The 21,262-nt window shown below is 40.9% G+C and overlaps 3 protein-coding genes across 3 annotated transcripts; all 3 read right to left on the minus strand.

The window, feature by feature from the left end:
* Positions 1-752: 752 nt before the first annotated feature.
* On the minus strand, positions 753-2,532 carry LOC139337112 (cysteine-rich motor neuron 1 protein). The gene is made up of 4 exons (XM_070971511.1): positions 2,205-2,532; positions 1,214-1,301; positions 909-1,104; positions 753-812 (listed from the first exon to the last, which is right to left on the minus strand). Exons 1-4 carry the CDS (start codon positions 2,530-2,532, stop codon positions 753-755), a joined length of 672 nt encoding a protein of 223 aa, XP_070827612.1.
* A 2,132-nt stretch (positions 2,533-4,664) lies between these two features.
* Positions 4,665-14,531, minus strand: ctdspl2a (CTD (carboxy-terminal domain, RNA polymerase II, polypeptide A) small phosphatase like 2a). Its single transcript, XM_070971672.1, has 13 exons — positions 13,671-14,531; positions 11,698-11,909; positions 9,578-9,713; positions 9,329-9,475; positions 8,949-9,176; positions 8,317-8,410; positions 7,797-7,908; positions 7,629-7,715; positions 7,474-7,536; positions 7,301-7,380; positions 6,923-7,049; positions 6,715-6,810; positions 4,665-5,858 (listed from the first exon to the last, which is right to left on the minus strand). Exons 2-13 carry the CDS (start codon positions 11,884-11,886, stop codon positions 5,793-5,795), a joined length of 1,425 nt encoding a protein of 474 aa, XP_070827773.1. The 5' UTR covers positions 11,887-11,909; positions 13,671-14,531; the 3' UTR covers positions 4,665-5,792.
* Positions 14,531-21,144, minus strand: LOC139337190 (sulfide:quinone oxidoreductase, mitochondrial-like). Its single transcript, XM_070971673.1, has 10 exons — positions 20,975-21,144; positions 20,024-20,228; positions 19,659-19,829; positions 19,425-19,478; positions 19,015-19,209; positions 18,717-18,926; positions 18,384-18,567; positions 16,712-16,779; positions 16,417-16,595; positions 14,531-16,323 (listed from the first exon to the last, which is right to left on the minus strand). The coding sequence occupies exons 2-10, from the start codon at positions 20,219-20,221 to the stop codon at positions 16,266-16,268; spliced, it is 1,317 nt and encodes a 438-aa protein (XP_070827774.1). The 5' UTR covers positions 20,222-20,228; positions 20,975-21,144; the 3' UTR covers positions 14,531-16,265.
* Between the last annotated feature and the right edge of the window lie 118 nt (positions 21,145-21,262).

Below are 21,262 nucleotides of genomic sequence, written 5' to 3' on the forward strand. Positions count from 1 at the left end.
TTCATCTTCTCTGTTTTCAAAAATTACATCGTGCACACGTGTCTATTTTCAGAAAACTTTTCGTTTACACTAACCGTATACATGCCATTGACGCTAGCGGTGACACAGACTGGCTCTTCGTGTTGGAGGGAGGAGAAGTTGTTGCAAAACTGCTGACCTCTGAGCACTCATTCGTCTCTGCTCCTCGATATAATAGAGCAGCTGTATTTGCAAATGCAGACATACAAAAAGGGTTTGCACCAACACAAATGCGACTGCTACTCTGAATGCATCCATGATCACCATAGCCAAATGAAATGTAAACATAGGTCGCACTTTTGGTGCAGGTGCAAGTTCTGGTTTATAATGTGAGGTTGGCTACCTAAAACTCTGTTTTTCTCAGTTTACATGAAAATGTGCAACCAAAGTTTTCCAAAATCTCCACTCTGGCCGGAGTTTTTAGAATGCATCGTTTTCAGAGGTGAATTCTCCGTTTGCGTGTAAACGAAAATAACCGTGTACGTGTAAACGGGGCCTTAGAGTCAGGTACAACACAGCACACACAGGCTTAAACGTGAATACACAGACTTTATTTCTTACAATTAAAAATACGAAAAATGTGACAGGCTTTTATTCAGGTTTACACTGCATACAAAATGTGATCGTTGGATGAAGAATTGTCAGGTTATACACAAAGTTTATGGATAGCTGCCTTTTCCCATTTTGCTACATGAGCTCGTTTCCTCTGGGTTTGCTTTCTCTACATGAGGGAATTACTGCGATGTTTTTGGACAGGCTGGGACCAAACACAGAAAATGCCCCTCAGGGTTAGTCTGCAGAGAGAGAAAAGACACAACACAGTGTTGGATTAGTGGGCCAAGCGATCAAAGGCAGTTCAGTACAGCTTCTGGTGCTTTCCTCACACCTACCTGCAGGTTGTTGTGGCATACAGGATTTTGAGTCGCTGTCAGGTGATTGTGTACACACTTCCCAAAGTGACGTAGACAGGAAGAATCGGAGAGCGTGCAGGTCTGGGGGCATGATGGGGATTTTAGCAGCAGACAGCTTGAACAGGAGGTGTGCTGGCAGGAGCCCTGGCACGCCGTCTTCTCCAGAGAAACAAACCTACAGAGCAGCAAGTTCAGATTTCTGTTAGAAAAATGCAGCATGAGAAGATAATGAGGGAAACGGCTTTTTTTTTTTTTTTTTTAATTTGTCTGTTTTTCAGTTTTACCTGGCAGAGCAGATTTCAGAGGGGTTGGCCGCACAGTATTCCCTGGTGCACTCTGGGTGACAGCTCTCTGCATCCGAGGGTTCAATCACTGCACAAACACACACGTTAAACACTGAGTGGGACTCACACAAGGCATCAGATATGTCAAGTTTACATCTTACCCAAGCAGCAACAAAACATGAAAATCTCCAATCTCGTACTACGTCTGATAGCGTATCAATAACGGTGACAACTCTTTTCATCGCGAAGAGATAAGAGGTGTAATTATGGCTTAACTGTTAGCAGAAACCTTTGAATCAAAGGAAGCCTTGACCACACTATCAGTTTTCACAGCTCATAAGCAACATTTACCACACTGGCACCATTCCCTCTACAATGGCATGCAGTAGTCAAATGTAACTCACGTAATAGTGTTTTGTTTGCAGATCAAGCTTACTTACTGAAGGTTAAACTGCCCAAACGTATGCAAAATAGTACAAACTGGCTCCCCCTTGATCAGCTACAGCATTAAAAAGCATCTTATATTTGAGTTAATCTGTAATAATACAATATCATAATAGCTAATTAAGGAGCAATTCTGCTGCATGTAGGGTTCTAGTACATGTCTCTGATAATGCGTCTATACTTTTATTTGTAAAAGTATTTTATGTTGCAGTACTGACATTAACAACATGTTTTTTAGGTCTATATTACTGACTTTTTGTGCAGCTGCAATATGTAAGACATGTAAATGTTTCCATTTGTGCATAAGGAAATAAGATTTTAAAGAAACAAAAGGGACACGCATGCATGCAGACACATGCAAATGTACTTAGTACGTAGTAAAGAGGTAAGTTATAACCTGCAATATACAAGTAAAATAGTTCTATTATTGAGATTTTGCAATGCAGAATTCAGACATTGCTGCATGTTTTTAATTGTCAGAAAGTTTGGCTCACTGTGGCACATTACATTCATCAGGGTGCACGACCATCATCATCTCTGACCTCACCTGCTTTACAGATCCCTTTGCGCTCTTCGTCCGGTTTGTCAGCTGCTGAGTCCTGGTAAACACACACCAGTCCCTCGTCACACTTGCCCAGATAGTCCCACGTTCCTCCACAGGTCTCCCCCTCCACTCTGGCACAGACGGGGCAGCAGCCGCAGACACCTGTCGTCACACCACCTTTACACTGGAGCTTCAGCGCCCGCTGGGAGGAGCAGTGTATCTGCTCGCAGGGGGGGCAGTGGAGAGCCTGAAGCTGCTGAGCTCCTCTAGAGGGCGTGTCCTCTGACCCCAGTGCCCCCAACAAGGCACTCAGAAAGAAGAGCATCCACATCCTTGGTCGACCTAAAGTTATCCTGAGGTGAGAACACCTGCCGGCACCTTTTATATACATGTTGGCCTCTGGGATTACAAACCAGTGAGGCTTCACAGTTTATGAGCCACAACCTCCACCCCCACCAGCAGCCAATAGATGAGGCCAGGGGGGGTTTCACCGGGTGCATTTAGTGTAAATACACAGTTAATTATCCCCACGTCTTATCTTCACATTATCAACAGTGTGATTTTGTTTTGAAATAATTCCTCCTCCTGTTAGATAAGTCTGATGAAGACTGGCCCCCTTTGTGTTTGGAGTCACATGACTTCTGGAAGGGGTAATTCACTGCACACCTACAATCAGGTAATGACCTATTTCTTGAGAGATCAAAAGGTTTAAGACATCAGCAGGTTATCTGATCAGGACATCTCGTAAGGTTCGTATCTCTGAATAAAAACTCTAGCAGGTCGTCCAAACAATAAAAGATGGTCACTGTCACTGGGTGTTGATCGAGTTACGCTGGAGGTTTCCATAAAAAAACTTTTTACTTTTTATCTTGCTTCGTTTTTATAAGGCGGCAAGCAGATGAAGAGTACAAGTGTACCCAGTTAAATAATTTCCACCTTATTGAACATGCTAAGGGTTTATTTCAGCATGTTTGTGATTTCTACAGCAACTAAATATTTAAATGACCCATTTTCAACAAGGCAAAGCACTTTTCATATTTAACATTTCAGGTTTTTTTGTTTTTTTTTACCTCAAAGTTACGAGGAAATGCTTAAAATGTTTGCTAGTAGTAAACTCATCTCAGGGTATAAAACATTGTTAGCTTTCAAAAGTGAATGAAAAAACAAAGATAATGATTTCATAGGTGGCTATTATGTTAAAAAAAAAAGTATTAAAAACACATTTAAAATAAGGATTATCTAATCTAAGTGCTGCTCCTGTGAATGAAGCTGTGCAAAGTCACTCATCTGCTGCAGGTGGCCAACTAAGACAGCTGGTCAAAAGCAATCAGACTGGAGTCATGATTGATCAACTCTTAATGTTTCGTCTATATACCGTCAATTTAACATTGATCTACCAAACATTTAATACAGGAACTCTACAGCCATTGTTGTCGACACAGGAGAGTGTGCAGCAGCAGCTATGAGCCAACCTTTTCCACCAGCGTGCTTTAATGTGACAGAAATGTTTGGTCTAATCATGAACATCAAAGTGTTTTCCTCCACTCTGTAGAGAGAGTGTAGAGGGAAACCTCTCTGGGATCTTCAGCTCGAGAATTTTCATCGCAGACATTCAGGCTTGTCAGAGCAGGAAAAACATGTGACTTTAAGTATGATGAAGTTTCACAGTCAGACCGGTGAGCGAGTGAGCATGCACAGCAGCAGAACCCCTGAACCGGCTCACCTGGGTGCAACACCTCCATCATTAATGTTATCAGCTCCACCTGAGCTGTCCAGGACGAATGTGCAGTTTTCTTTTGGCATGTAGCCACGTTTTGGAAATACAATTACTTTGTGAGTACTTAAAGAAGAAAGTACAGAAGCTTTACACCATATTTGCATGAAATTATGTCTCTTTAAAATCTTTCAAATGAAACTTCTTGTAGGTTGCTTTGAAATAAAAACATCCCCCCAAAATGAATGTAATGTAGAAAAAATAGATAAAAGCACAGCAATGTAAGAAACTGTAAGATACTCTAATGTTAGTAATTAAAATAGGAGGAATGAGATATTAATGCTACGCTCATACTTCATGCCACCCGTGCATAAATCAGGACCTGACTTGAACCATCCAGTCAAAGAAATCTGGACATGCTGCTGTTGACCAGCCAAAAAGAAATGTATGAAACTGTATCACAGTGTCTAAGTGGGCGAACTTTTAGTAACTGTTCATCATCTCATAACTCAGCTACTTATTACACTGCAGCATAAATCTAAAGTTTTTCAAGTATGTTGAGGAAAATGATTTCAACTCAAGATCCACTTATGTCTACAGTTCAATGGCAACAAAGAAAACTCAGTGAAAAGCTCCAGAACTGATGAGTTTAGGGCCCTTTAAAGGGACCTTAATTATCTCATACATTTTATTTACTGTGTCATATTCATGTCCCATGGGTATGTGCTTAAATATCAGGAAGCTCTGAGTCGTATAAAAATGTATTTATTTTCAAGGAACCCATTAAGTAACACTGAATACAACAGGAGTGATCATTCAATAGTCCATAAAACTTGTGACTCCTACATCATAAAGATCCCACATACAAGACGTCTTGGAAAACAAGATTTCAAAGCAAACGTGTTGGCAATTTGCTGGTGCTACAATTTCATCTTTTCCCCCCACATAACAAATTGAGGTGATACACACCTGTGTAGAAAAGTGACAACATTTTACATCAACTTACAAAGGGCTGGATGTCAAAGTGCAAGATGCCTGTAACCCCCCCACCCCGACTCACCCCGCCCGCCGCTCGTTAAAGAGGACGTTGGAGGCGTTGAATTCAGAAATGGACTCTCAAATACAAATCTCCAAAAATTATAATTCAGCCACTATGGCTTTGTATTCAGTTGACTCTATTCTAGTTTACATTACATTTTACACTTTAAAATATTGTTTCAGAAACATTTTCCTCCCAAAGATACTTTCTTCTTCTTCTTTTTTTTTTTTTTAAACTGCACCGTATTACAGACAACTGCATGTAATGGAGTAAAGCATCACAGGAATAATGCAGGCATACAACAGAAAAGCAGCTGCTTATCAACGACTTCAAACAAAAACACACTAACATTTTGTCGGTTTATAAAAGCAACCCAATCAAAGAATACATACTAAAATCTGAGTGAAAATAAAAGGACTTAAAAACCTTGAAGAAAAAAAACTATGTACATGTATTTACAAGCAAATAGATCATAGAATATTATACAGGTTTGAGTGGCTGTTCAAGGTCAGGCTGAAGCCACCAAGGTCCATAATCCAACACTGCGGGACATTCAGTTTTGTCAATCCAAAGAGACCAAATACCTTCTGGGACACCATCTTTGAACGTGTGCCGCGGCGAGCAGCTCTGTTTGAGTGTGTGTAGAAAAACATCCAGGGCTTTTTGACTCAAACACAGCTGTCAATTTTTTGCATGACTTAAAAAACTCTATCAATAATAATCGTAATGGCAATGTGTTTGCAAAGAGAAATCCATTGAATATTTCCTTCTGGGGGGGGGGGTCAGTTTGTTGTCCAACGTTGATGCCGTCGCGAACCGAAAGGCGAGCACGAGGGCTTCAGTCTGGAGGAAGGAGGTCGTGCAAGCGAAACTGCTGACGGATGTGCGGTCTGACATCTTCATTCTGTGACGGAGAAAAGACGAATTCGTTTCACAAACGACAAGAAAACGTTTCAGTTCAGAGCTGACAGTGACGAGACTGAACAGGTGAAAAATGAGCTGCTCTCGTCAGTTTAATATAACTTTACCTGGAGTTCACTGACATTCATCAGCCTCCGGACAAATTAATACACTCAGCTGCCGGTGTAGTATTTACAGCTAATGCAAAACTAATGCAAACACAGCAGCCCTGCACTAAATGCTCCCTTCATGAAGGTTAGAATTCAGGATGTGTGTGATTAGTTGATTAAATGTTGCTGCCCCTGCTTCTCTATTATTCTTATTGTATTAATACATATTTAAATTACAGGATAATGTGTTCATAATGCCTCTGGTAATCTTTACTTGGAAATTCTGTTGTTTCTGTGGAGCAATAAAACGTCTGTTTCTGTTTTTTTTTTGTTTTTTTTAAAAAAGGTTCTTACTCTTTAAAGACTTAATAGAGTTCCATGTGCACAGACACAACAAGCCTAAATATGAGATTGTATTACAAGGAAATGTCTTTCATGAAGGGGGCAGATAATGTTTTATATTAATGAGAAAGACAATTTGATCCTTCCTTTAATATTCTATTATATCCTTACAGACACCTAGAACACATCCGACAGGGTTCCACGTTATCCACATTAATCTTTTAATGATCCACTCAGTAACAGTTTCTGTTGTAGCTGATGATATTTTTCTCTTAAGCCAGCGAGAGCCTCTGTATCAACTGTGTGTCCCTGCATCCAATCTTGAGAATATCCACAGGCAAGAGTAGGTGGCATATTCACAACACACCACCAGCGGCATTCACTGTTACCAGCAACCACAATACATACCAGCTCCACAAGCTTCTCGAGGAAAGGAACAAGCTTCAGGAGCTCATTGTCATTTCTATCCACAAACCAGCTCTCAATGGGGATCCCATTGGACAGCTGAAAAAGACAAAAAAAACCTGTGCTTGAGTATCACTGTGACACAGACACACTGTTAAAGAGTTTAACAGTTTTAAAATCCAGTTTGCTCAACAGTGTGAAACTGTTTTACCTGATAAGCAAAGGCCTGGGGTGAGTTGTCGATTATTATCGTCTTTGAAAGATCCCGTCCGAGAATGTTTAGGTCTTTGATGTAATTTCCTTGAACACACACGCAGTGCTCACGAAATAGCCTGTGCCTAAAAAACACAGAACGGGAGAACTTTCCTCAGCTAGAACATCAAAAATACATCAAGTTCATGAGATACGTGTGTTTCAAGTGTGTTGACAATCCTCATTCATGAGACACAGTCGATCTTGACACAGTTAAGAAGTTAGAGGTGTGTGCTTAAATTTCATCCTCATCACCTCAGCTGACTCCAGGTGCTTATATGACAATTCAATATCATTTCTTATGAAAGCTGCTTCAGAGTCCTGCGTCGTCACTGACCTGACCAACTGTTTTTTCGGATCCAGGATGTTGAGCAACTTGTCGGCGTAGACCTTCTTCGAAGCCGTGAAGAGAATAATCTGCCATTTTTAAAGGTAGGTAAATGAGTAATATGCAAAATTAAAGCGGGTCAAATGACAGAAATGCTGTCTGGAAATTAAAGGGCACCTCACCTCATACATCTGAGACATGCGCTCAAGAAACTCGCGGAAAAAGGGTCTCAGCCGAACATAAACCTACAGATGAAAAGTGAGCAAACAGACATTCAATCACGGCAGCAGTAAGATGGAGACCTTTTGATTAGAGAATGACATTTGGCAGTTAGTACCTGGTATATTACATCTTGAAAGAGAACAGGGAATGTCAGGGCTGCATCTTCCAGCTCGTTCAAACTACAGTGGACCAGAGTTTCGTCCTGACAACAGAAAGAAAGAATATCAGTTGGAAAAACCCAATAAACTATGAGATACAGCACAAGAAAACTTTGACAGCTTACCAGATCCAAGACGAGAGAAAACTCCGGAGTGCTGCGTGTTTTCAAAGGTAACGCTGGTTTGCGTGTTAACTGTTCTTCTGTCAGCGGAGGCACGTGCTTGATGAAGAAGTACCTTAAAGCAGGGAAGCCATAAAAAAGAACAAAGTTCAAATGCAGTGAATTTCTATGTCTTTTAAGCACTTAATGAATGGAAAATGTCCTAGTAAAATATCATTGTGCAAGCTAAAATTGACTTGACAGTGATGAACAGGAGTGGTGTAAACATGGTGTCACATATCATCACAGTGGACTGAGACAAAGGCTAACAGTCCTGCTTTTACTGCCATCTAGTGGTTGAAAGTTGCACATTGCAAGTCGCTGCATGAACAGAACTTCAATGTCACCTTGGGTGTGATTTCAAGAGGAATCACACCAACTCTTCTGATCACAAAATGTGTATGTTGTCATCTTCTAAGTCATTTTTCAGAAATAAGTAGCCATGACTGTTCGTTCCTTGAATAACTACTTTCAGTGTACTTACGGATCAAAAACTTCCCAGTCCTCATCATATGACGTTTCTGCAGGAGCTGGAGGTAAAGTGTGTGGGTACACACCGTCGGGCATACAACCAGGAACTGATGGAGACAGACACAAGAGGAGTTAAAATGCTTTATCCCTGAGGAGAAGAGATGAAACGATAATGTCCACTAGCTTAAGTTACTCAGTGTAATCTCTCATTCAACACGGGTCTTTCTGGAAAAAAAAAAAAAAAAAAAAAAATCAAAAAAAAAAAATCAGCCTGTTCCTGAGGAACAATCAGCATCCACTACAGCACTTCTTACTAGAAGTTCAAACCTTGAATTGCTTGTTGTGTGTGTCTGTTAATTGGTGACTGGTGTGTTGCTAGCTAGCTAACATTACTTGTCAGTGTTAGACGTGATTGCGGACGTTATCTTGCTTGTCCCTAACGTGGATGAGGCATCAAAGTGCAACAGGATTTTGTCTGCAGTTAGCATTGGTCACAGGTCTGAACTGCTGGATTTAAAAAAAAAAAAAACAACCTCAACTTCTGAAAGCATATTATGCTGGTGCCCGTTTGACCCCTTCTCTGTGTCAAGGAAGTTTCCCAAATTAAAAGAAGGAGGCTGAGGCCTGAAGTGAGAGTGGTTGTACCTGTTAGCGGTGGCATGTCAGTTTCAGTGACGATTTCCCCTTCTTCAATGGTTGTATCAGGGGTAATCTGAAGCCTCTGTGGTAACATCGGGGCAGTGTGACACGGAGTGATGCCCTCTGTGGATGTGAGAGTGCTGCTCGGCATTTCTTCTGCCTGCTCAATGTCCAGCTGTTTCATGATCTCCTCTGCCTCCATCGCTTGGCCAGGAGAGTCTGAACCAGGAGTGGCTGAGTACATGTGACAAGAGCAGTTTGGTCACACATTGAAAACGTTCTCTCAAAAACAACTTATGTGATTTCCAGTTTAAAATCAAATTTTTAATCAATCCTAGATATAAGATATCTTCAGACATGAATATCTAATGAGTCTTTTGCTTTACCAGTTTTAGTTGCTGGTGAGAAAAAGTTGAAGACAGGAGAGAAGATGGTCCCAAGCAGGGTGGTTCGTGGTGGGCTGCTGGCTGCCTCGACCGGGACCTCCAGCTTACCGTTTGGTTTCATGGGTTTACTGTTGCAGGTCATTGTGTCTACAAAAGAAGACAGGTCTTTAATAACAACCCAAAATCTGAATATCTATCAGATATGATGAGACATTTCTTTTACAGCACTTGTGATTAGGTGTGAGGTACCTCGATTTGGACTTTTCCTGCAAACTCTGGAGACTGATTTGTTGGAAAGGCCTCTAGTCTGTGGTGTTGAAGTAATTAGATCGCCATCAGAATTACAATCAATTCGACTTCTCTTGGCGGGGATATCCTGCTCCACCTGGGAAGAATAAAAACAGACACAGAAACAGTCAAGCTTACAACTTGCTGACATCATTTCTTTTTTTTATTAATTTTTTTGGGGCTTTTTAGCCTTTATGACAGCTGAAGGTATCACACGAAATGGGGCAGAGAGAGAGAGGGGAAGACATGCAGGGAGTCGAGCCTGCGGCCACTGCAGAGGGCCGACAGCCTCAATACATGGGGCGCACATCCTACTGGCTGAGCTATAGGGGCGCCCCGCTGACATCATTTCAACTTCAAGACTTTTACATACTTTCATATGACGGCATTCAATTGAGACTTGTGCTGTTGAAAGAGTTAGAGAAATGTTAGTGGGTCCAACTGAGTAAGATTGGCATGAAGTCTTTTAAATGACTCGGGTGCTTATTCAGAAATCAGATCGATAAGTTAATCTGGCAATGACTGGCCAGTTTTGCTTTTTAGAGAAAAGCACATGACCTGCTCTACTTTTCCCTGTTCAGAGATTTCTTCAGTTGCCAATTAGCAGACCATTTGTCATCACCATTTACAACACCGGCAGATTAAAAATAGAGGAAGTTCTTGGAAACTTATAAATAGCCAGTAGGAAACTATGTTGGCTGTGTTGAGCCTTTCTGTTCAGTGTTGAAAATGGGAATGTCAGTTTCAGTTTATCTAGTTCTCGATAGCCCGACTCCCTTTTATCAGGAACTAACCGGATATTTTTGATCTGAGGTGCACACTGGACTTCATCTCCCAGTCAGTCCGGTCCTGAAAGTTTCAATGTCCCAGACAATTGGGTAAGATCCCAGACAAATATTATCTGTGTTTATGGACCCCATTTTCCCATGTTTTTGTGTCTAAGTGACAACAATTTTGAAACTGGTTCAGTTTTGAATGACAGTGCTGCGGCCGGCAGCGGCAAAATGGGCTGCCATGTAATCCCTCCAGGCATTTGCACACCATCAGTTTATATTCACATAAGTTGCTTGTTCTTGTGACAGACAGGCTCACATTGTTATTCTAAGCGTCTGACAACATTATGGAAAGGATCACTACAGGGATAAACCTTTTCGTTAAAGACTAAGATCCTTTTTGTTTAACCAGAAACAGCCACCATCGCGCTCACCAAAGCCACCACACTCCATTTACAGAAACAGTCATGTTATCATTGTAAAACACAATTCTTTCAACTTGAAGGAAACAAAACCAAACTCAATCAAACCGCCTTGGTTCATCTTTTCGCTGTTCCAACAATCATCACCATCTCTGGTTTGGTCAAAATAAACCCTAACTCACAGAACTGGGAGAGGAGGAGGAGAGAGGGCGGCCATCAGAGAAGCAGCGGGTGAAAGCGTGTAGAGCCAGAGCATTTTCATATCTACCTCTGCAATTATCTTCATCAGATATTATGACTGGAGAGATTTACATATGTCTGACTAACACATTTTCCCAGTTAAAAAAGCAGGAATTACCCAATAATGGAAACCCTGAAACCAGTCCACACAGATGAAGTGGCAGGTAGTTGCGATGTCGCTTTCATTTGAGAGAACAGTGCAGCAGTTTGTGGTCAGAGCTGGCTTACTTGACTTTTAGCTCATCCTTCTTCCCCTCACTGCGTTTAGTCACAGTAGATCTTAGTTATACAACATACTCAAGTTTGAGGTACCCAGCTAGCTGTTTGAATCCCTCACCCATTACCACAATGATGGCAAACCAATTGGTTGAGAGCCTCGGGCCAGCATGCATCACACCGTGTGTGTATGCAAATTAACCTTTAGACCAGCACACGTAACCAATCAAAAATATTCTCAGCAGTAAACCAATTAACTCAACTTTTCACATCCCTATCTTAAAAGCACTCCCAGCTATTATGTGTGAGGCAACGTTTCATATTATTAGCACAAAATACAACTTTTATTCTGCATAGAGCAAGAGTGTGTTTCCCTACAGCGCATGTTACAGCAGCAAAAACCAAACTGTGAGTCCTGATACACTCCTACCTTGACAGCATTTCCACGGATGAATTTCTTTATAGTGGAGAACAGGCCTGTTTCATTCTTCTGCATTTTGCCTCGACTTCTCACTGCGGACGGCTCCACTTCACAGTGTTTCCGTTTGGCCTGGGACGGGTGGGTTCGACGGCCTAAGTTTGGCTGCTGAGGAGCTTTACGCACTCTCAGCCTCATCATGCTCCAACGTCACATAGAAAAATCTGATATGGGGGAAAAGTTAAGAAACATTGATTTAATAATGAAAACAATTTCTAAGTCTGAGATTAATAATATGATTTTCTACAAAATGTTTGCTTGCAAATCACAAATCAACCATTGTTAAATGTTGCAAGTTGCCCAACAAAAAGCAGCTTTACAAGAACTTTCCACAAATAGCTGAAAAATAGCAAATTTTGATTAAAATCAGTAATTCTGTTGATCATATTAATTAACAAGATTGTGTGTGTATGTATCTGACCACATATTTGACACAAAATTAGTTGCTATTTGGTGGGCAACTCTTGTATACAGCAGAACAGATATTACACTTCTTTAAAAGGCACAATATTTACACTAATTTCAGTTCTTAAAAATCTGAATAACAATATATTGGTCAATAATATTTTTTAACGCTTAACAAATATTTTTCATGAGGATCCCTTCAATTTGGTTACTAAGATCTGTGACTAAATTATGTACTAGGCAGGCCATTTTTGAGATGAAAAATAAATTTGCTGTCTGGTAGACAAAAAAAATAAACGGAGCAACTAAAAGACATGTTGGTGGGGGTTTGGGGATTTGTGCTCTAAAATGTCATCGTATCTTATCATCTATTGATGTTTCCACCTTTTAATTCCTGTTTCCATTTCTATTGACAACAAATAATAACAACAACAATAAATGTTAGCAGCCAGTTTATAGTCCAAGAACAACTGTTTACCCTGTGTATTATTCCTTATTTCCATGCAACACATCATTTATTGGCCTTTTAATCTGGTGTAATACTCCTTTAAATATCATGTCGCGGTGTAAGTTACGGTGAAACACGATCAGAGGGTTTAACAATGCAGTTGATGACAACAGTCACCCACAATGTGATCATATTGATATTTATACTGTCTCAAGATCGGCTAAGACCGGCTCATATCTGACATTTGGTTGTCAGTCGTTTGACAAGCTTATAAACAAAGTTTGGAGCTCAGGTTGTTTTCAAAAGCAAAGCTATGTCAGGCGGACCGGTGACCGGAGTGGGCGGTGTACGCAACATACACGACTGATAATCGGACATGCAGGTCCCTGCATATGTTCAAATTGAGCATAAATGCTTTCTGTGTGTATGTTTGGTCAATTATGCTGCAGTTTATTAGCTAACTGTTGCTAAACCACATTTGGTAGCTTAACGGCATCGCTGGCTATCGTTATGTAACATCGGAGCGGCTGTATTAACGACGTCAGCTACCGCTAACGTTAACCAACTGCTGGTATTTAGCATAAAAAATCCCGCGTACAGGCACCGCTGGTTTGACGCTCCTGTCCCACATGTGGTAGGACAAAACTATGAGTGTGTGGGGCCACAGCTGGCACCTGTCCGGTTAATGCAAACGCTAACATTTGGAATGTGCCCTAACGTTGCTAACTTAAACCAGATGCTGTTCGGTGGCTACAGTTAGCTTTCAGGCTAGCAAAACGCCAATGGCAGCAAAAGCAGGGCCGTGACATTATTCACTCAAGTTACCACAGCACGTCTCAGACGTGTCCCCGTAAACATATGTGTCTTTAACATGAAAACTGTCCATCGAATCATTGGTAAGAGAAAGCTACACAACAGCTAGCTAGCGCGTCATTTTGTTCGCTTCCATGACTATTTTCAGCCATTAGACTACGCCCCCTTCGCTCGCTAACGTTAGCCGCTAACTAGCAGCAGTCAGGCTACCAGGGGGACAAACCTTTTTGTTTGCAAGTTGACGTTGTTTGTTACTTACCGATGATCTAAGGAGCTCTTCAAAAGTCGCCGCAGCGTTGTCAGCTCTCGGCCGCGACCGTGACGGCCGCCGGTAAAGGTCGGGCCGTGGTTGTTGCTGCCAGCTGTGTGTCGCTCGGTAGCTAGTCACTGATCAACCATGTCTGCGGACGCCATTTCCCGCCTCATCACAAACATAACGTTGGTGGTGCGCAGGAGAATGCGACACACTCACGTAGAGGAACCAACGTGGCGGAGCGCAGCGTCTACAGGAAAATGGTTAGAGAGTGTGTGTGCGCAGCTGGACTGAGGCTCACTCCCACACTTTATCCTAGCTGGTACTGTGTGAGTCCACCAAACTGTAAAGAAAGAGCAAACTAATGCACGTACTGATGTAAGCATACATTTGTTAAATCGTGCGCATTATCTGTTATTTCGTGTTAGATTGTGAAAGATCAAACTGATGTGAGGCATCATTTTGCCTGAAGACTGCGAAGAGGTCTTATAATTTTATTTACGTTTTTTGCAGCCATAGTTTTCAACATAATATGATATGTATATATAATATAATATGATAATAAAATGCAAGTTGCATCCGAAACAAGTTTGAAATGACATCACTACAATTTTTGGGGGGTTTTCAGTCAAAAGGCTCAAAGAGAGTCAAGCCCTTGTGGAAAGTCTCAGACTTGTGATTTCAGTCAGCTGGTGATGCTGGTGGTGTCAGCTCTGTGATCATGAACTATGAAGATCAAAAAAGGGAATACAAAGAAGCAAAAACCTACTGCATTTGAGAGCTTTCGGCTGCAGAAAGCCTTGAATCAACTGGACCATGAAGAGTCTTTGTATTACACCATGCAGTCATCTACATTACCAAGAAACTCTGACAAGCAATCATTCATTGAAACAATTAGTCAAACAAGGTTCAGGCTCTTTAAGGCTGACTTTCATATCACAGTGAAATGAATAATTATCAATTAACACACTCAACTCTGTTATGTACATGAGCATTGGATCCTCAAAACAAAAACCAAAAGCATCAGCAGGACAAACACACTAAATATATGATTCATTCCTGCATGACCAACATGCATTTCAGCTTGCGTGAACAAGTAATGTGCTGCTGATTACTTTTGACAGACAAAGGCACTCGTCAAACGGAAAACAATATAGTAAAGCTATGGGGATTTGAAGTCATGTAAAGGAAATCATACAGTTAATGGGCTAGAATATGCAAAAACGTCACTCATTTGCCAAGAACTCTTTCCACTATGGCCTCATGGTAGACTACAGAGTCCACATTTACATCCAGTTCAGTGTAGTGTTCACTTTTCACATTTGACAAAGGACCATGAGAACTCCTGACAGACATGCAGAAAGCCCCAAAGCCCCAAAAATATTAATCAGGGACCTCAGAAAAGTAAATGATACCACACAGAAATCACAGCAAAACGTCATATATAACATTCATTATTCCACGAAAACTATTGACTGCAAAATACCATAAAGTGCAACAAAGCTGAAATTATACTGATTGTATATTTATGATTTTTCACCAATTTCAGCTTTTTACTTTACTGGCATTATTACACAAGGTTTATGGGCTCACACAGTCATTTTAATGATTAAATACTGAATCTTTTCTTGACATGACAATGAAGTTAATGTTGACTGTATAACCACAGAGGTGTTTAGAACACAGTTAAGCACAGATAGAAAAATAATCACTACATACAAAACTATACTTGTGACATTTAAATGTAATGAATGCACGTATGGTAGTTTGCATGTTAATGGTTAATCATGGTCCCAAAGACAGACTCATATAACATGTTTGGTAGCACAAATGAATAATACCATGGGGGAAAAAAAACAAAAAAAAACAAAAAACATTTTCACAGACTGTATCCTTCAGTTTTTAAGCTGGAGACTGACAATTAAATTCCTAAAATGAAGAGAAACTACAGATATAATAACTGACTTCCACCAATACACAATCTGAAACAGAGTCTGTGTACTCTGCTACCAACACAACATTCATAATGAATAGTAGACAATGATTACAGCTGAAGAGTCGGCCATCACTCCAATATCCTGCAACAAACTGAATAAATTTTAAAAGAGCATGGCTAACTTCATTTAGGCTGTGGACTCAGGTAAATCTGGGGCTTATTAAGTGCATGTGGGGGGTTGCAAATCAAAGAATCTTATGCAGACTTCTGTTCAAGGCTTTTACAAAAATCTCATTGCTGACTGGATACTGGGGTTGATGAAAACAGCAACATCTTCCATTCAGTGTGTCACCAAAACAACCAAAGATTGACCTATGAGCAGCTAAACGCTACATATACCTGCAGAGTTGAGTGTTAATTCTCAGTGTTTATGAGCGACTCTATCTCATTACAGGGAGTCGTTTTATTCCATGATAATGTCAATGTCACATACTGCAGATTTAACTAAACCTAGACATTTAAATACTCACGAACACTCGATAAAACCTGTTACTCATGATGTCCTGACCATAAATATCCAATATAAGTGTCTACTCCTTTAACAGAATGATGAAAAAAGAAGTTTAGGGAATGTAACCATTAACTTGCAAACTGATGATGAGGTTTCATTTCATTCCAAGATGAAAGAGTTTCCTGAGTGGTTCTGGTCCTCCCCACAGGCCCCTGATGTAAGAAAAATAAAGAGCATTTATGAAAAGTGTGCTACGATTCCTTACTACCAACTATATACATGTTGTTAATGAACTAAATACATACTTAAGAAGACCATGCCAATAGAGATGAGGCATCAGATCAGCTTTCATGTGGTACATGAGTCGTCTTTCTTTGGCTTGGTTGATGGGGAATGTTTCCAGTGGTTGTCCATTGAAGTCAAACTCTGCCAGAATCACTGTGTTGTAGCTTGTGACCAACGGACATGAAGTGTAACCATCATACTGCAAACAAGGAGATTACTGATCATGTTATTTGCATATCTTTCAACAGAAGTACTACGAACAGAGAATTATGACAAAAAAAATTGAGTCACAGCTGATGTTTATGTGCCACTGACCATCTTGTCTGGCTTCTCATTTTTCAGGACTTTGCTGATGGTTCTGTTCAAGATAGCAGACTGTGCAGCTGTGAATGAGAGAGCCAATGGTGACATTTTTCAATAAATGTGAAAATCGTCCTTATGAATTAAGAAGACTAACGCCATGTCCCAAATCCATACAACAGTAATTCTGTACAGTGTGTACTGCACAATGTCACTGCAAATTACACATCTCAAACAGAAGAGTGGTGAGCAGTTCCTTTATGCATTGCACACTAACAAATTGACCGTATTTAGTGTGCATGCTGCCTGCTGTGAGTGTGCTTACCCCAAAACCTGCTTAGAAGTAGTATGCAATATGGGTTTGGGACACACTGTAAAGGCTTATGGACATGCTAGTGGCCCCATGAAAAACAGTAGAATGGAAAACTGTACTCTACCTTATACATAATAAACTGGCCCTCAAAAGATGTTCCAAAAATTGAAACAGCCCTTGACAGGAAAGAGATTACCCACCCCGGGCTCAAATGTTAACATGCTCAGGCTGGAATGTTAAAACACAACATTGACTTAAAGCTAAAAATGGAATTGAGATTGACAATAAAATTTTTGACAAATGACATTTTTGACTTGCTGGATTAAATAGATACATAAGGTCACCAAAATGATTAAAATTCATGCAGTGTGGATCATGAGTATTCATGCCACATGTTACAGATATGCACTCAATAATTGTTCAGATATTAAGTTGACCTAAGGACAGACAGACGGATGGATTGACACTGCCGACCCTACAGCTACTGCAAAAACACCAACAGCCATGACAGTGGAAAAAAACCAAACTTTGAGCATGTTGGCCCTACCATGAACTGCATGAATAAAATGAATGTAAACATGATGAGTGTGATAAGGCTTGACTCTTCACTGCAGCCAGATTGCAGCTGTGCAGGAAGTGATAAGCACTGGTTTACAAGGTTGCCAAGAAATTCCCATAATTTAATTTACAGTGAAACAGGAAATGACACAGAGACTTTTTTTTTCTGTCCAGTTCAAAATTCTTAGTCAAATGTAATAGTACAATCAAGATTAAACAAAAAAGTTCAACTGTTATCCTGACACAATCCATCAGAAATGACTGAGTAGTGTTACTAACTTACAGGTTGCATTGGGCGAGGTTTATGGTTTTACAGGCTTGTGTAAATCCGTTATTGTGCAACACAGCCTTTCAGTGTAGAAAAAAACAGGCTGTTAACAGGGAATAGTGCAATATGAACTGTATGCAGCAACACACTGCTTTCCAGTGTTGCACTGATGCAATGTTCAAACCAATGACACAATTAGAAGAGCGCCATCAGAAGAGTGCAGATCTCTGCCACGCATGTCTGAGGGCATGTGGGTGGGGAAGAGGAAGTGCAGGGCAGGCTGTGTCCAGCATGAACTGTATGCATGAAAACTGCGTGATGCTATCAAGGTATAACCAGAGTAGACAAGCTATAGTGTATGAGGCAAACCTCAGTCATAATTTACACATCATAACAACAGAAGAATCCACCATGGTACATAAAAGGGCCATAAAACAAAACAACAGGTTTTTCAGAAATGGTGAATTACAGCAGCCATTAAAGGTCTTTGAGCATACACTTAAAAAATATTTGGCTGCTGGGTCCAGTTCTATATAATAATCACTTACCGACAGCAGCAGCCGTTTTGGCTGTGGGGACGCTGGTACAGTCTCCAATCCCAAACACATTTGGATACCTCTTATGTTGGAGGTTGTCTTTGTTGACATCCAACCAGCCAGCCTCATCTGCCAGTGGACTGCCTTTAATCACTGAACTGGGTCCCATTGGTGGTGTGACATGAAGCATTTCATACTGATAAATAAAAACAGCAAAGTGTCAGCTATTCACTGGAGTCTTTTTTATAGTTTGATATATATTTAGACACAAAGGGAGAAAAATGTGGGGTGTGAGGTTGTTCATACAGGCACAACGGGCAAAAGAAGCACTTTTTAAAGATGTACCTCAATCACTTTGGTTTCGCCTGGTTTGTCAAGATTTTCAAACACAGCTTCTTGCTTGTCTGGGCGCACTTCAATCAGATTTTGCCTCAGGTTCACTTGTAAGTCACGGTGTTTCACAATGTCCCACAACGAGTCAGCATATTTCTTGATCCCAAAGAGTACAGGAAGTGATGTGTTGTACATTACGTTGGCCTTTGCCCTCTTTCCTGTCTGGACAGAAACATAAAAATATTTTAATATCATTTTTATAAAACCACAACTGACAGTTTCAAATCATTACATCCTGAAATGTAAGTACCTTTCTGAGATAGGCATCTGATAGGTACATGATCTTCTGTGGAGCCCCGGCACATTTCACAGGAGTATTTGGGAACGTGAACACAGCGTTGCCCTCTTTGAAGTTCTGCAGTGCTTTCCACGTTTTCTCCACAGTTTGGACTGAATAGTTTGACCCAATCTTTGGATGTTCAAATCCTTCTGGCAATCCTTTGATCTACATATAACAAGAGTTTCCAGGATTGTACATGAATTTATATACAATGGCATAACTTTACTTGGTCTACCCCTTGTCCACCAAACTGGCTCTTGTTCTTGAACAGGCTCTGGTCAGGGTTCAAAAGGAGGTGGGTGAACCAGAGTGGAACCAGTTCCATGTTGGTGGAAAAGGGGACGCAGAGGTAGAGCTGAATGAAGAAAGCCTTACTTCACCTTCTCATAATGGAGTTGTAAACCAAGAGCCACGATCAAATACTCATAGGAGATCTGTAAAGTGAAAGAAAGTCTAAGTGGGGATAGATGCACACAGATCATCACATCATTTCTAAATTATCTGCTTCATATAAAAACTACAACTTAATGCCAAACATAGATGACATATTATTCAGCAATTTTGCAACTTGAAGATACACACTGTCAGATAACAGTTTCCTAAAGCCAACATACTTCAGTCCCATCGTCTGTGCGGACAGTATTAGTGTCTGGGTTTATTTCCTGAACTTTAGATTTCACCCACTTCACTCCAGACGGGATAACACTCGCGGTGGAACGACCTGATGAGGCTACAGTTTTTGCACCAGCACCGACCAGGGTCCATATTGGCTGATAGTAGTGCATCTGAGAAAAACAGAACATTTGTTAAGGCTCCAGCTTTACGGGACAGTGGGATATACTGTTATCTTTCTGAGGGACTGAAGCATAAAAATGCCAACATAATTTCAAGGTTTTCATCATTTGTAGTTTGTATTGCGTCCCGGTGATTCACAAAGAGCCGTGTGGCCAATAACAATGAGACTCCGCTGGATCCTTGCCTCACTGGGCTCCACGACGGCCACATTCTCAGCTCCCATCATCCTCTTCATTCGTGCGCTCATTGTAATGCCCCCACTTCCTCCTCCGAGGACAAGCATTTTGTAATGCTGTTTGGACGAGGCACGGCTGCTCGTGTGGAGATGAGAGACAGCCATTCCTGTGGGGTGGCACTGCCTCAGACTACGCAGTGCAGCCATTCTGTGTCTGAACCAGGAGGACAAGTCAACAACTCAGTGATACTGGCTGAGACAACATGCACTTCCCATTTTACTGTTCCACATTTACAATCTGATCATTAGATGGATAATAGATGGAGAAAGTAACTACTGTTAGAGTAATGATCAAAGTGGGGTTTCAGGGTCGGATCACCTCTTTGAGTAGATTTTTAACACCTTTAATTATTAAATACTTAGTGGTCTGACTGACATGAACTAGTGAGAACAAGAAGATCATGAATTTGTGGTTTCACCACCCAAAACTCCTGTAACAACTGTTACAAAGGGACTAACCCAGATTTACTGGCCTGGACTATTTGCAGGAGCAAATTCATAACACTTTCATAGGATAACTTTTCTTGACAAGTTGTCAAGTTATCATAGTTATCATAATCACGGGACCTGCCATGACTTGAATGCTGGATGATGACTTTGACATAACGTTAATGTCGCTTCAGTCTGTGTCCTACTTTGACAGACGAACCGCTACAGCCGAAGCACAACTGACACGTAAACTATTGATAACGTTATGGCTGAGTTAAATTTATTTGAGCTGTTCACGTCGTCTTCTGTCAAACCTATCCTGACCTGAGCCGCTGCTGCTGCATGATTAATTGATTTGGCCTCCATAACAAACATTCCTGTACCGTTACATGCGCAGACCTGACAAAATTATACGCTGCTACCGTTTCGCACTGTAACGTCGAACAGAGCCGTATTAAACGTGTTACTTACCTTGACAAGTTGAGGTTATCCACCCGTTTTAGTTGAACACTATCCTTAAAAGAAGCAGGACACTTCCTTCCGTTCTACTTCCTCTCGGGAAACAAGGTAGGAGTCACACAACCTGAGTGGAGGGTAACCCGATGTGAACCTGTAGCTGCCGTCCTTCGACGGACGAAACTGAACTGTTATCGAATTCGAGTTCTACTTTTCAATGTTCGTCCCGCCTCCTCCATAGTTCGACCAATCACAATCGAGCCGTATTAACCCACCCGTCCTGGAATATTTTGGAAAACTTGT

Source organism: Chaetodon trifascialis, chromosome 10 (genome assembly GCF_039877785.1).
Source record: "Chaetodon trifascialis isolate fChaTrf1 chromosome 10, fChaTrf1.hap1, whole genome shotgun sequence".
NCBI lineage: Eukaryota > Metazoa > Chordata > Actinopteri > Chaetodontiformes > Chaetodontidae > Chaetodon > Chaetodon trifascialis.